At 41.6% G+C, this 15,618-nt stretch overlaps 1 protein-coding gene across 7 annotated transcripts in view; it reads right to left on the bottom strand.

Annotated features, from left to right (window-relative positions):
• Positions 1 to 15,618, bottom strand: part of LOC306913437 (uncharacterized protein) — a 217,017-nt gene that overhangs the window by 75,324 nt on the left and 126,075 nt on the right. For 3 of the 7 annotated variants that reach the window (XM_079490088.1, XM_079490090.1, XM_079490091.1), the window contains 5 exons: positions 13,022 to 13,105; positions 12,625 to 12,783; positions 11,250 to 11,336; positions 10,544 to 10,711; positions 8,811 to 9,053 (listed from right to left, as the gene is read on the bottom strand). In XM_079490088.1, coding sequence (XP_079346214.1) covers positions 8,811 to 9,053; positions 10,544 to 10,711; positions 11,250 to 11,336; positions 12,625 to 12,783; positions 13,022 to 13,105 — 741 coding nt within the window. The remainder of the gene's footprint in view (positions 1 to 8,810; positions 9,054 to 10,543; positions 10,712 to 11,249; positions 11,337 to 12,624; positions 12,784 to 13,021; positions 13,106 to 15,618) is intronic. The other 4 variants (XM_079490089.1, XM_079490092.1, XM_079490093.1 and 1 more) reach the window with 4 other exon arrangements.

Raw genomic sequence — 15,618 nt, 5'->3', positions numbered from 1 at the left:
TTACTAGGTAAAAGTCATTGGTGGACGAAGTACCCTGAATGTTTTTACTAGGTAAAAGTCAGTGGTGGACGAAGTACTCTGAATGTTTTTACTAAGTCAAAGTCAGTGGTGGACGAAGTACTCTGAATGTTTTTACTAAGTCAAAGTCAGTGGTGGACGAAGTACTCTGAATGTTTTTACTAAGTCAAAGTCAGTGGTGGACGAAGTACTCTGAATGTTTTTACTGAGTAAAAGTCAGTGGTGGACGAAGTACTCTGAATGTTTTTACTAAGTCAAAGTCAGTGGTGGACGAAGTACTCTGAATGTTTTTACTAAGTCAAAGTCAGCGGTGGACGAAGTACTCTGAATGTTTTTACTAAGTAAAAGTCAGTGGTGGACGAAGTACTCTGAATGTTTTTACTAGGTAAAAGTCAGCGGTGGACGAAGTACTCTGAATGTTTTTACTAAGTAAAAGTCAGTGGTGGACGAAGTACTCTGAATGTTTTTACTAAGTAAAAGTCAGTGGTGGACGAAGTACTCTGAATGTTTTTACTAAGTAAAAGTCAGTGGTGGACGAAGTACTCTGAATGTTTTTACTAAGTCAAAGTCAGTGGTGGACGAAGTACTCTGAATGTTTTTACTAAGTCAAAGTCAGTGGTGGACGAAGTACTCTGAATGTTTTTACTAAGTAAAAGCCAGTGGTGGACGAAGTACTCTGAATGTTTTTACTAAGTAAAAGTCAGTGGTGGACGGAGTACTCTGAATGTTTTTACTAAGTAAAAGTCAGTGGTGGACGAAGTACTCTGAATGTTTTTACTAAGTAAAAGTCAGTGGTGGACGAAGTACTCTGAATGTTTTTACTAAGTAAAAGTCAGTGGTGGACGAAGTACTCTGAATGTTTTTACTAAGTCAAAGTCAGTGGTGGACGAAGTACTCTGAATGTTTTTACTAAGTCAAAGTCAGTGGTGGACGAAGTACTCTGAATGTTTTTACTAAGTAAAAGTCAGTGGTGGACGAAGTACTCTGAATGTTTTTACTAAGTAAACGTCAGTGGTGGACGAAGTACTCTGAATGTTTTTACTAAGTAAAAGTCAGCGGTGGACGAAGTACTCTGAATGTTTTTACTAAGTAAAAGTCAGTGGTGGACGAAGTACTCTGAATGTTTTTACTAAGTAAAAGTCAGCGGTGGACGAAGTACTCTGAATGTTTTTACTAGGTAAAAGTCAGTGGTGGACGAAGTACTCTGAATGTTTTTACTAAGTAAAGGTCAGTGGTGGACGAAGTACTCTGAATGTTTTTACTAAGTAAAAGGCAGTGGTGGACGAAGTACTCTGAATGTTTTTACTAAGTAAAAGGCAGTGGTGGACGAAGTACTCTGAATGTTTTTACTAAGTCAAAGTCAGTGGTGGACGAAGTACTCTGAATGTTTTTACTAAGTCAAAGTCAGTGGTGGACGAAGTACTCTGAATGTTTTTACTGAGTAAAAGTCAGTGGTGGACGAAGTACTCTGAATGTTTTTACTAAGTAAAAGTAAGTGGTGGACGAAGTACTCTGAATGTTTTTACTAGGTAAAAGTCATTGGTGGACGAAGTACCCTGAATGTTTTTACTAGGTAAAAGTCAGTGGTGGACGAAGTACTCTGAATGTTTTTACTAAGTCAAAGTCAGTGGTGGACGAAGTACTTTGAATGTTTTTACTAAGTCAAAGTCAGTGGTGGACGAAGTACTCTGAATGTTTTTACTAAGTCAAAGTCAGTGGTGGACGAAGTACTCTGAATGTTTTTACTGAGTAAAAGTCAGTGGTGGACGAAGTACTCTGAATGTTTTTACTAAGTCAAAGTCAGTGGTGGACGAAGTACTCTGAATGTTTTTACTAAGTCAAAGTCAGCGGTGGACGAAGTACTCTGAATGTTTTTACTAAGTAAAAGTCAGTGGTGGACGAAGTACTCTGAATGTTTTTACTAGGTAAAAGTCAGCGGTGGACGAAGTACTCTGAATGTTTTTACTAAGTAAAAGTCAGTGGTGGACGAAGTACTCTGAATGTTTTTACTAAGTAAAAGTCAGTGGTGGACGAAGTACTCTGAATGTTTTTACTAAGTAAAAGTCAGTGGTGGACGAAGTACTCTGAATGTTTTTACTAAGTCAAAGTCAGTGGTGGACGAAGTACTCTGAATGTTTTTACTAAGTCAAAGTCAGTGGTGGACGAAGTACTCTGAATGTTTTTACTAAGTAAAAGTCAGTGGTGGACGAAGTACTCTGAATGTTTTTACTAAGTAAACGTCAGTGGTGGACGAAGTACTCTGAATGTTTTTACTAAGTAAAAGTCAGCGGTGGACGAAGTACTCTGAATGTTTTTACTAAGTAAAAGTCAGTGGTGGACGAAGTACTCTGAATGTTTTTACTAGGTAAAAGTCAGTGGTGGACGAAGTACTCTGAATGTTTTTACTAAGTAAAGGTCAGTGGTGGACGAAGTACTCTGAATGTTTTTACTAAGTAAAAGGCAGTGGTGGACGAAGTACTCTGAATGTTTTTACTAAGTAAAAGGCAGTGGTGGACGAAGTACTCTGAATGTTTTTACTAAGTCAAAGTCAGTGGTGGACGAAGTACTCTGAATGTTTTTACTAAGTCAAAGTCAGTGGTGGACGAAGTACTCTGAATGTTTTTACTAAGTCAAAGTCAGTGGTGGACGAAGTACTCTGAATGTTTTTACTAGGTAAAAGTCAGTGGTGGACGAAGTACTCTGAATGTTTTTACTAAGTAAAGGTCAGTGGTGGACGAAGTACTCTGAATGTTTTTACTAAGTAAAAGGCAGTGGTGGACGAAGTACTCTGAATGTTTTTACTAAGTAAAAGGCAGTGGTGGACGAAGTACTCTGAATGTTTTTACTAAGTCAAAGTCAGTGGTGGACGAAGTACTCTGAATGTTTTTACTAAGTCAAAGTCAGTGGTGGACGAAGTACTCTGAATGTTTTTACTAAGTCAAAGTCAGTGGTGGACGAAGTACTCTGAATGTTTTTACTAAGTCAAAGTCAGTGGTGGACAAAGTACTCTGAATGTTTTTACTAAGTAAAAGTCAGTGGTGGACGAAGTACTCTGAATGTTTTTACTAAGTAAAAGTCAGTGGTGGACGAAGTACTCTGAATGTTTTTACTAAGTAAAGGTCAGTGGTGGACGAAGTACTCTGAATGTTTTTACTGAGTAAAAGTCAGTGGTGGACGAAGTACTCTGAATGTTTTTACTAAGTAAAAGTAAGTGGTGGACGAAGTACTCTGAATGTTTTTACTAGGTAAAAGTCATTGGTGGACGAAGTACCCTGAATGTTTTTACTAGGTAAAAGTCAGTGGTGGACGAAGTACTCTGAATGTTTTTACTAAGTCAAAGTCAGTGGTGGACGAAGTACTTTGAATGTTTTTACTAAGTCAAAGTCAGTGGTGGACGAAGTACTCTGAATGTTTTTACTAAGTCAAAGTCAGTGGTGGACGAAGTACTCTGAATGTTTTTACTGAGTAAAAGTCAGTGGTGGACGAAGTACTCTGAATGTTTTTACTAAGTCAAAGTCAGTGGTGGACGAAGTACTCTGAATGTTTTTACTAAGTAAAAGTCAGTGGTGGACGAAGTACTCTGAATGTTTTTACTAAGTCAAAGTCAGTGGTGGACGAAGTACTCTGAATGTTTTTACTAAGTCAAAGTCAGTGGTGGACGAAGTACTCTGAATGTTTTTACTAAGTAAAAGCCAGTGGTGGACGAAGTACTCTGAATGTTTTTACTAAGTAAAAGTCAGTGGTGGACGGAGTACTCTGAATGTTTTTACTAAGTAAAAGTCAGTGGTGGACGAAGTACTCTGAATGTTTTTACTAAGTAAAAGTCAGTGGTGGACGAAGTACTCTGAATGTTTTTACTAAGTAAAAGTCAGTGGTGGACGAAGTACTCTGAATGTTTTTACTAAGTCAAAGTCAGTGGTGGACGAAGTACTCTGAATGTTTTTACTAAGTCAAAGTCAGTGGTGGACGAAGTACTCTGAATGTTTTTACTAAGTAAAAGTCAGTGGTGGACGAAGTACTCTGAATGTTTTTACTAAGTAAAAGGCAGTGGTGGACGAAGTACTCTGAATGTTTTTACTAAGTCAAAGTCAGTGGTGGACGAAGTACTCTGAATGTTTTTACTAAGTCAAAGTCAGTGGTGGACGAAGTACTCTGAATGTTTTTACTAAGTCAAAGTCAGTGGTGGACGAAGTACTCTGAATGTTTTTACTAGGTAAAAGTCAGTGGTGGACGAAGTACTCTGAATGTTTTTACTAAGTAAAGGTCAGTGGTGGACGAAGTACTCTGAATGTTTTTACTAAGTAAAAGGCAGTGGTGGACGAAGTACTCTGAATGTTTTTACTAAGTAAAAGGCAGTGGTGGACGAAGTACTCTGAATGTTTTTACTAAGTCAAAGTCAGTGGTGGACGAAGTACTCTGAATGTTTTTACTAAGTCAAAGTCAGTGGTGGACGAAGTACTCTGAATGTTTTTACTAAGTCAAAGTCAGTGGTGGACGAAGTACTCTGAATGTTTTTACTAAGTCAAAGTCAGTGGTGGACAAAGTACTCTGAATGTTTTTACTAAGTAAAAGTCAGTGGTGGACGAAGTACTCTGAATGTTTTTACTAAGTAAAAGTCAGTGGTGGACGAAGTACTCTGAATGTTTTTACTAAGTAAAGGTCAGTGGTGGACGAAGTACTCTGAATGTTTTTACTGAGTAAAAGTCAGTGGTGGACGAAGTACTCTGAATGTTTTTACTAAGTAAAAGTAAGTGGTGGACGAAGTACTCTGAATGTTTTTACTAGGTAAAAGTCATTGGTGGACGAAGTACCCTGAATGTTTTTACTAGGTAAAAGTCAGTGGTGGACGAAGTACTCTGAATGTTTTTACTAAGTCAAAGTCAGTGGTGGACGAAGTACTTTGAATGTTTTTACTAAGTCAAAGTCAGTGGTGGACGAAGTACTCTGAATGTTTTTACTAAGTCAAAGTCAGTGGTGGACGAAGTACTCTGAATGTTTTTACTGAGTAAAAGTCAGTGGTGGACGAAGTACTCTGAATGTTTTTACTAAGTCAAAGTCAGTGGTGGACGAAGTACTCTGAATGTTTTTACTAAGTAAAAGTCAGTGGTGGACGAAGTACTCTGAATGTTTTTACTAAGTCAAAGTCAGTGGTGGACGAAGTACTCTGAATGTTTTTACTAAGTCAAAGTCAGTGGTGGACGAAGTACTCTGAATGTTTTTACTAAGTAAAAGCCAGTGGTGGACGAAGTACTCTGAATGTTTTTACTAAGTAAAAGTCAGTGGTGGACGGAGTACTCTGAATGTTTTTACTAAGTAAAAGTCAGTGGTGGACGAAGTACTCTGAATGTTTTTACTAAGTAAAAGTCAGTGGTGGACGAAGTACTCTGAATGTTTTTACTAAGTAAAAGTCAGTGGTGGACGAAGTACTCTGAATGTTTTTACTAAGTCAAAGTCAGTGGTGGACGAAGTACTCTGAATGTTTTTACTAAGTCAAAGTCAGTGGTGGACGAAGTACTCTGAATGTTTTTACTAAGTAAAAGTCAGTGGTGGACGAAGTACTCTGAATGTTTTTACTAAGTAAACGTCAGTGGTGGACGAAGTACTCTGAATGTTTTTACTAAGTAAAAGTCAGCGGTGGACGAAGTACTCTGAATGTTTTTACTAAGTAAAAGTCAGTGGTGGACGAAGTACTCTGAATGTTTTTACTAAGTAAAAGTCAGCGGTGGACGAAGTACTCTGAATGTTTTTACTAGGTAAAAGTCAGTGGTGGACGAAGTACTCTGAATGTTTTTACTAAGTAAAGGTCAGTGGTGGACGAAGTACTCTGAATGTTTTTACTAAGTAAAAGGCAGTGGTGGACGAAGTACTCTGAATGTTTTTACTAAGTAAAAGGCAGTGGTGGACGAAGTACTCTGAATGTTTTTACTAAGTCAAAGTCAGTGGTGGACGAAGTACTCTGAATGTTTTTACTAAGTCAAAGTCAGTGGTGGACGAAGTACTCTGAATGTTTTTACTAAGTCAAAGTCAGTGGTGGACGAAGTACTCTGAATGTTTTTACTAAGTCAAAGTCAGTGGTGGACAAAGTACTCTGAATGTTTTTACTAAGTAAAAGTCAGTGGTGGACGAAGTACTCTGAATGTTTTTACTAAGTAAAAGTCAGTGGTGGACGAAGTACTCTGAATGTTTTTACTAAGTAAAAGTCAGTGGTGGACGAAGTACTGTGAATGTTTTTACTAAGTAAAAGCCAGTGGTGGACGAAGTACTCTGAATGTTTTTACTAAGTAAAAGTCAGTGGTGGACGAAGTACTCTGAATGTTTTTACTAAGTAAAAGTCAGTGGTGGACGAAGTACTCTGAATGTTTTTACTAAGTAAAAGTCAGCGGTGGACGAAGTACTCTGAATGTTTTTACTAGGTAAAAGTCAGCGGTGGACGAAGTACTCTGAATGTTTTTACTAAGTAAAGGTCAGTGGTGGACGAAGTACTCTGAATGTTTTTACTAAGTAAAGGTCAGTGGTGGACGGAGTACTCTGAATGTTTTTACTAAGTCAAAGTCAGTGGTGGACGAAGTACTCTGAATGTTTTTACTAAGTCAAAGCCAGTGGTGGACGAAGTACTCTGAATGTTTTTACTAAGTCAAAGTCAGCGGTGGACGAAGTACTCTGAATGTTTTTACTAGGTAAAAGTCAGTGGTGGACGAAGTACTCTGAATGTTTTTACTAAGTAAAGGTCAGTGGTGGACGAAGTACTCTGAATGTTTTTACTAAGTAAAGGTCAGTGGTGGACGAAGTACTCTGAATGTTTTTACTAAGTAAAAGGCAGTGGTGGACGAAGTACTCTGAATGTTTTTACTAAGTAAAAGGCAGTGGTGGACGAAGTACTCTGAATGTTCTTACTAAGTCAAAGTCAGTGGTGGACGAAGTACTCTGAATGTTTTTACTAAGTCAAAGGCAGTGGTGGACGAAGTACTCTGAATGTTTTTACTAAGTAAAAGTCAGTGGTGGACGAAGTACTCTGAATGTTTTTACTAAGTAAAAGTCAGTGGTGGACGAAGTACTCTGAATGTTTTTACTAAGTCAAAGTCAGTGGTGGACGAAGTACTCTGAATGTTTTTACTAAGTAAAAGTCAGCGGTGGACGAAGTACTCTGAATGTTTTTACTAAGTAAAAGGCAGTGGTGGACGAAGTACTCTGAATGTTTTTACTAAGTAAAAGGCAGTGGTGGACGAAGTACTCTGAATGTTTTTACTAAGTAAAAGTCAGTGGTGGACGAAGTACTCTGAATGTTTTTACTAAGTAAAAGTCAGTGGTGGACGAAGTACTCTGAATGTTTTTACTAAGTAAAAGTCAGTGGTGGACAAAGTACTCTGAATGTTTTTACTAAGTAAAAGTCAGTGGTGGACAAAGTACTCTGAATGTTTTTACTAAGTAAAAGTCAGTGGTGGACGAAGTACTCTGAATGTTTTTACTAAGTCAAAGTCAGTGGTGGACGAAGTACTCTGAATGTTTTTACTAAGTAAAAGTCAGCGGTGGACGAAGTACTCTGAATGTTTTTACTAAGTAAAAGGCAGTGGTGGACGAAGTACTCTGAATGTTTTTACTAAGTAAAAGGCAGTGGTGGACGAAGTACTCTGAATGTTTTTACCAAGTAAAAGTCAGTGGTGGACGAAGTACTCTGAATGTTTTTACTAAGTAAAAGGCAGTGGTGGACGAAGTACTCTGAATGTTTTTACTAAGTAAAAGTCAGTGGTGGACGAAGTACTCTGAATGTTTTTACTAAGTAAAAGTCAGTGGTGGACGAAGTACTCCGAATGTTTTTACTAAGTAAGTGGTGGAAAAAGGGCTCAAATGTTTTACTTACGTAAAAGCATCAATAGTGCAATATAGAAATACTTTGTTACAAGTAAAAGTCCGGAATTCAAAATGTAAAACTAGTAACTAAAGTTTTCAAATAAATGTAGTGGATTAAAAGTACAACATTTGGATCCAAAATGTAGTGAAGTAGAAGTAAAAGTATTGGGAGTTGGAAATACAAATACTTGAATTGTACTTGTACTTAAGTAAATGTACTTAGTTACTTTCCACCACTGGTAAAAGTAGCAATAGCACAATGTGAAAATCTAAAAAGCTACTGAATTTGTAATAGTTGTGTAGTACTAACTTACTAACTTAATACGTAGTTGTATTTGTTTGACAACAATTACTTATGGATGTCTAAGAGAACAAAGTGTTTCAGTGCCCAGAGTTGCATATCTGCTATATACTGTATATACTGCCCTGATTTCTTAATTAATAAAAATGATTAAAAAAAAGTGGTTATACTAGTCGAATACCCCCCAAAATACTCATTCAACTCTTACTTGAATAAAATGACAAAAGTGTTGGCATAAACGTACTTGTACTTACTTAAAATGTACTTACAGAACCAAAGTAAATATTGGAAAGAGGCAGACCTTACAAGCTCACAGATCAAATAGCCTAGACTGGTTAATGTATATCGTATTAATGATCTACATCTACAAAGTAACTAGTAACAAAATATTCCAATAAATTGTAGTCGTGGAAAGAAAGTTCCACAGAAGAAATGTAGATTTCTGCGCGTGACCATGACCACTCACATTTCGTATTAGATTATATGTATTAGATTAAGACAACTGATTATTTGTAATGACTTGCAGCGATTCAAATGGAATCTAACACACACGCAGTCGCACACACACAAGCACACACGCACGCACACACGCGCACACACACGCACGCACGCACGCACACACGTACGCACACACACGCCTCACCCTCTCTGCTGCCTCCTGTTGACCAATCAGGGCATGACTCTCTCTCTCCTTGAGCTCATGCACTTGTGATTCCCGCTCCTTGAGCCTAGCCTGTGATTGGCTGAGCTCAGAGTTGGCCTGCTCCAATTGGCTTTGAAGCAGGAAGTTCCTCTGGCTCCAGCGTTGGGCGTCGACCTTATGACCATCTTTAGCGGCTTCCATGTCAGAGTTCAGTCGCTTTATAGACTTGAGCTGGGACGCCACCTGGAGGGGAGTTGGGGAACATTTATGTCAGAGTTCAGTCGCTTTATAGACTTGAGCTGGGACGCCCCCTGGAGGGGAGATGGGGAACATTTATCTTAGAGTTCAGTCGCTTTATAGCCTTGAGCTGGGACGCCACCTGGAGGGGAGATGGGGAACATTTTGGGATCAAGGCCCACATGATCCAAACCTGCACTAAAGGTGAGCGACACATCAGTGATTTTCGTAAACTTGGTAACACTTTTTGGTTTCGTTTGGGTCTATAATGCATTATCATATTTATAGTGCACTTATAAGGATTCATAACACGCGTTAATAAAAACGAATAGCTGGGTTTATGAAGTATTATAAGTGCTGATCACAATGCATTATAAAAGTGATTATAATGCATTATATACCCGAATTTTAAGTAAGGTGTTACCGATGTGTCCCACATGGAGATCTCTGTATCTGCCGGTCTGCCTGTGTCTGAAGAGTGCAAACTGACTGTGAAAGGTGGAGTGGTTAAGTAATCAATTTGCAGGTGTGGGGTTGCCATGGCAATCAATTGGCTGAAGCAGAGGCTGGAAATTGCACAGCTGATCGGGGACTTTGGCTCATTAGGCCCAGTGGCAGAGCCTGACCAGAGCCTTTTGTGGTGGTTCTGGAGAACCATGGGTCCGACCGACTCGATACCAGGCACTGCACTCCCTGCGGGGGTGTGGAACGCGTGTGTCGAATTTGAAGTCGGTGGGGAAAATGGTTCTCGAGTTACGTGCATTACAATCGTACACACACACACGCACACAGACAGAGACATGGCACATTTATAGTAGGATAAGGGGCATTCTTTGTTCCTGCATGTACTATAACGCAGGTTTTTAACCACGTAACCCTCTAGACTTATGAGTTGTCTGTCTCTGTACTCTTTTTTTGGGAGCATCCTTTGTTTTTTGAAGAAAATAATAATAATCTAACTATAAATGCACCATGTCTCTGTCCGTACGTCTGTAATCCACGTAACTGAAGAACCGTTCGCCCCACCTACTTCAAATTCGACTCACGCGTTCCACACCCCCGCAGGGAGTGCAGTGCCCAGTGTCAAGTCGGTCGGACCCACGGTTGGCCTCTGCCCCGGCCACAGCTGACATCACAAGGCCTCTGCCCAGGCCAGACTCCATATTTGGGCATGCCTAAATACGGGTTCGTCCCACCGACTACTGACATCATTCTAACATCTGCATAGACTCCATATTTGGGCATGCCTGACAAAGAACTCCATATATGGGCATAAAAGGGGATACCGCTGACATCACGATATAAGTGCAGTACCCAGTGTCGAGTCGCTCACACCCACTTCTGTCCAGAACCGCCACAAACGTCCTCTGCCCGGGCTCTGGGCAAGGACCCCTGCCCAGGCTCCCACGGGCACTGCTCTAGTTATTAGAATTTCAGGTAGTTGGCAACCGTAGTTCTTGTAGTTCAAAACAACCAAAAAGGAGCCATTCCATTACCTGTTGCTGAGTGATACAGAGCTGGTCGTGTATCTGCTGTCTCTCACTCTCCGCCTGCTCCCTTAGCTCCTCCCTCTCTCTGACCTTCTCCCTCAGTTGACACGCCTCTTCCTGTTGACCTCTGACCTTCTGGTTCAGGCGTCTGACCTCCGCCTCCACGGCAAACAGCTAGACAGTAGACAGGAGAGAGAGTGAGACAACAGAGGGATGAGAGGCAGACAGCTAGACAGTTCACAGGAGAGAGTGAGACAGACAGCTAGCCAAGAGAGACAGAGTGAGACAGAGGGATGAGAGGCAGACAGCTAGACAGTAGACAGGAGAGGGAGAGAGACAGAGAGATGAGAGAGGCAGGCAGCTAGTCAAGAGAGAGAGAGAGAGAGAGAGAGAGAGAGAGAGAGAGAGAGAGAGAGAGAGACAGACAGACAGACAGACAGACAGACAGACAGACAGACAGAGAGACAGACAGACAGACAGACAGACAGACAGACAGACAGACAGAAGGAGAGAGAGTGAAAAGACAGAGATGCAGAAAGAGATGAGAGAGGCAGAAACATTTCGAGCTCCACCATTCAGATACGTCGACATTACAAGAGTGTTGCGCTTTAGTGAAGTTTCTTAAAATCTAATAATGAATTCCTCTATGGAGGAAAGTGACGTTTACTGCAGGAACCTTGCAGCGAAAGGTCTATAGAACAAAGTGACACACCTCCTTCTCAAGTGTCACCTGGTGCTGCTGCTCAGATGACTGGATCTCACCTCGCAGCTGGAGGATGCACTCATCTCTGCTTCCCACCTACGCACACACACGCACGCACGCACGCACGCACGCACGCACGCACGCACGCACGCACGCACACGCATACACGCACACACACACAGGATTGAGCGCATCTGCGCTAATTAGGCACACAGAGACACCTGCATTCATGATTTCAACCTTGACTTGATGAAGCATATGTGTTGAATAAATCCAACACAGGTAAATTACTAATCGTTAATAGTGTATTTTGACAGCGTAAGCAGCCGTCACTAATCAGCAAACCACACACATCAAAGTCACCAGAGGCATCGCACATTTCGCAGAGCTTGTAGAACAAAAAAAAACACCTCAGTGTGGTGTTTGAGGTTTCTGTAAAACCACACCTCAGTGTGGTGTTTGAGGTTTCTGTAAAACCACACCTCAGTGTGGTGTTTGAGGTTTGTAAAACCACACCTCAGTGTGGTGTTTGAGGTTTGTAAAACCACACCTCAGTGTGGTGTTTGAGGTTTGTAAAACCACACCTCAGTGTGGTGTTTGAGGTTTGTAAAACCACACCTCAGTGTGGTGTTTGAGGTTTCTGTAAAACCACACATCAGTGTCGTGTTTGCGGTTTGTAAAACCACACCTCAGTGTGGTGTTTGAGGTTTGTAAAACCACACCTCAGTGTGGTGTTTGAGGTTTCTGTAAAACCACACATCAGTGTCGTGTTTGCGGTTTGTAAAACCACACCTCAGTGTGGTGTTTGAGGTTTGTAAAACCACACCTCAGTGTGGTGTTTGAGGTTTGTAAAACCACACCTCAGTGTGGCGTTTGAGGTTTGTAAAACCACACCTCAGTGTGGTGTTTGAGGTTTCTGTAAAACCACACGTCAGTGTGGTGTTTGAGGTTTGTAAAACCACACCTCAGTGTGGTGTTTGAGGTTTCTGTAAAACCACACCTCAGTGTGGTGTTTGAGGTTTGTAAAACCACACCTCAGTGTGGTGTTTGAGGTTTGTAAAACCACACCTCAGTGTGGTGTTTGAGGTTTCTGTAAAACCACACCTCAGTGTGGTGTTTGAGGTTTGTAAAACCACACCTCAGTGTGGTGTTTGAGGTTTCTGTAAAACCACACCTCAGTGTGGTGTTTGAGGTTTGTAAAACCACACCTCAGTGTGGTGTTTGAGGTTTGTAAAACCACACCTCAGTGTGGTGTTTGAGGTTTGTAAAACCACACCTCAGTGTGGTGTTTGAGGTTTCTGTAAAACCACACCTCAGTGTGGTGTTTGAGGTTTCTGTAAAACCACACCTCAGTGTGGTGTTTGAGGTTTATGTAAAACCACACCTCAGTGCGGTGTTTGAGGTTTCTCAGAGTCAAGTCCTTCTCTAGTCCCTCATTGGTCTTTCTGAGAGCAACACACTCTGTGCTCCTGTCCTCCATCTTGGCTCTCAGTTGAGCCCTCTCGGCATGCAGTCGCTCCAGAACACTCTGTCTGCTGAGCAACTGCAACACAACCAGACACACAAGTCTCGTTGAGTCGCCAGGCTGCTGAGCAACTGCAACACACACACACACACACACACACACACACACACACACACACACACACACACACACACACACACACACACACACACACACACACACACACACACACACACACACACACACACACACACACACACACACACACACACACACACACACACACACAAGAACGTTTCCAGGGTAACAAGCTCACCTGTGTCTGACAGTCAGACAAGTTCTTCTTGGAGCGGGTAAGCTCTTTGAGCAGGGCACACATCTTGGCCTCTCTCCTCAGAATCTGGAAGACATCATGGAATAGCCTCTGTCAGCTACACGTTCTACATTCTCTGTGAGTGAGCGTGTGTGTTCGCTACACGCACGCACGCGCGCACGCGCGCACGCACGCATGCATGCACAGGCACACACTAGCCAATTCGTATGATAAGCGATAAGCACCATGAGGTTACTTATCAGTCGAATGCAATCGAGTCAGCAGGTGTGCGTTGTCCGACTATTACTAACCCATAACCCTAAATCTAACTCTAACCAAGATGGCGAAAGAAAACATTCTTTGTTCGGTACTCATACAATAGTTTGGTACAAAACACTGAAGTCCTTAAACCAGAAACCTAACCTCATATAAGTCTTAACCAGCGCAGATGTCCCCTAACCTCATATCAGTCTTAACCAGCCCAGAAGTCCCCTAACCTCATATCAGTCTTAACCAGCGCGGATGTCCCCTAACCTCATATCAGTCTTAACCGGCCATACTTATAATATTATTATAAGTCTGGTTAATTACTTATACATATAAGTATAAGTAATTACATTTCCGTGTTTCCTAATCGCGGCGGAGAGTACATGCATTCGGCTCGATTGTATTCTAGTTATAAGTAACCTACTGGTTATTGGTTGACAATATTCGAAGTGGGTGGTGTGTGTGTGTGTGTGTGTGTGTGTGTGTGTGTGTGTGTGTGTGTGTGTGTGTCTGTCTTTTGCACACTGCTTGTTGTGAGCTTAATGGTCCCGGAGAGACATCACATTTCTCTTTTGGGTCTGGAGCTAAAACATTTGGGAGCCACTGCCATGGATGGTTGTTTATGCTTTGTCTTGAGTGCAGACTATGTGTGTTGAATAGCGTTTGTGTTTGACTGTTTCCTTAGTGACCTTCTCCAACGACCCACTTTAGCTGATTGGATGTGGGTGGGTGGGATGTCATGTTTTCATACTGTCGTCCAGTAAAAACTTTTTATATATATATTTTTTGTAAATGAATGCCCCATTTTAATTTGTCGTACAAAAGTATTGCGCTAAAGCAGTGGAAATGTACAAGCTCACTGGGGAGCTGGTACTTCTGTGTATCATTTATTTTCTTAATTTGTATTTTGATAGTGAAAGTGGTAAAGTGTGTCTGTGGGGTTTTACAAATAAGTAAAACAATTAAAAGTATTAACGAGATCTTGTGACAAAATAAAAAAACTACATTGGATTAACTGGAACACGACATTTCCATTTTCTGAAAAGAAACCAGTTTTATGTCATAAAAGGTTTCCTCCCGAAGGGACTTAATACTTTTTCTAGTCTCTTGCAGTTTCTTGTTCCCTACCCTTTCCTATCTCCTAGACCCCCACCCCTCCCTCCCTCTCTCTCTCTTCCCCCATCTCTCTCTCCCTCCCCTCTCTCGCTCTCTCCCTGTGCTTCGTGTTCCAGTAGGGTTTTGGACAGAGCTGATGGCTCATTTGTAACTGTCCGCTGGATTGATGGAGTCATCTTGTCTCTTTGGCCCCTCACCCCCGGGTCAACACACACCAGACACACTGAACCTGACCACAATACTGGACTAGAAAGAGTCCAACTTCACAACGTCACATCGTTAGTTTAAGTTATTATCATGCACAAGGTAAGGTCACAAACTGCACAAATCACAAATTGCAGGTACTGTATGAATAGAAGAACATAATTCGAAACGATATCTATTACAATTTACAGTTCAGGAGACACTCTTATTCACACACACACAACGGACACACACACGCGAGCACGCACACACGCACGCACGCACACACGCACGCACACGCACGCACACACGGTCAGAATATGTATCTGTCTCTAGTAAATTGTAATAGATATACCCTCGTAAGGGGTCGGCTGTACTTTGTCCGCTCTTTTGTCTCTCTACAAGAATCTCTTGGCTGAACATGCGCCGTGTTGGGCGAGTTGTGGATCTGCTGATCACATGCAGCAAATGTTCCAGGTTCAAGTGGAGGGCAAATGCAACACACGCTCATCGCCGAGAAAAACGTAAAACCTTCACCTGATTCATCTGTGTGTGGGTGTATGCGTGTGTATGTGTGTGTGTGTGTGTGTGTGTGTGTTCCCAGTGTACGTGTGTGATAGTCGGTTGGTGTGTGTTTAATAAAAAACATCGGAGGATGCGGTGTCAAAACAGACGACTCGTCAAACGACATGCTAACTAGGTCAATCACTAAGTTTAAGGAGAGAAACTTTACAGCACAGCTTTGACGAGCGTGCAGCTGGTGTTTATGTGTGTGTGTGTGTGTGTGTGTGTGTGTGTGTGTGTGTGTGTGTGTGTGTGTCATAAGCTCCTGAACAAGCCTGCAGGAGGGTACCTTAATATCGAAGGTATTTTTAAATCAATGAGCTCTTAAGTGCATCTCAGTCTCAGTGTGAGCGCAAAACAAACACACATGCACACGCACACACACACGCACACAATTTAGTAGCACATAGAATCCCTACTGACAGGCAATGACATGATAAAGCAAGGGAAGAAGGGGGGGGGGGGGGGTG

The sequence above is a fragment of the Electrona antarctica genome, assembly GCF_951216825.1.
Source record: "Electrona antarctica genome assembly, chromosome: 20".
NCBI classification, from domain to species: domain Eukaryota; kingdom Metazoa; phylum Chordata; class Actinopteri; order Myctophiformes; family Myctophidae; genus Electrona; species Electrona antarctica.
Note: the sequence above shows the minus strand (reverse complement) of the source record. Positions and strands in the feature narration are given on the sequence as shown.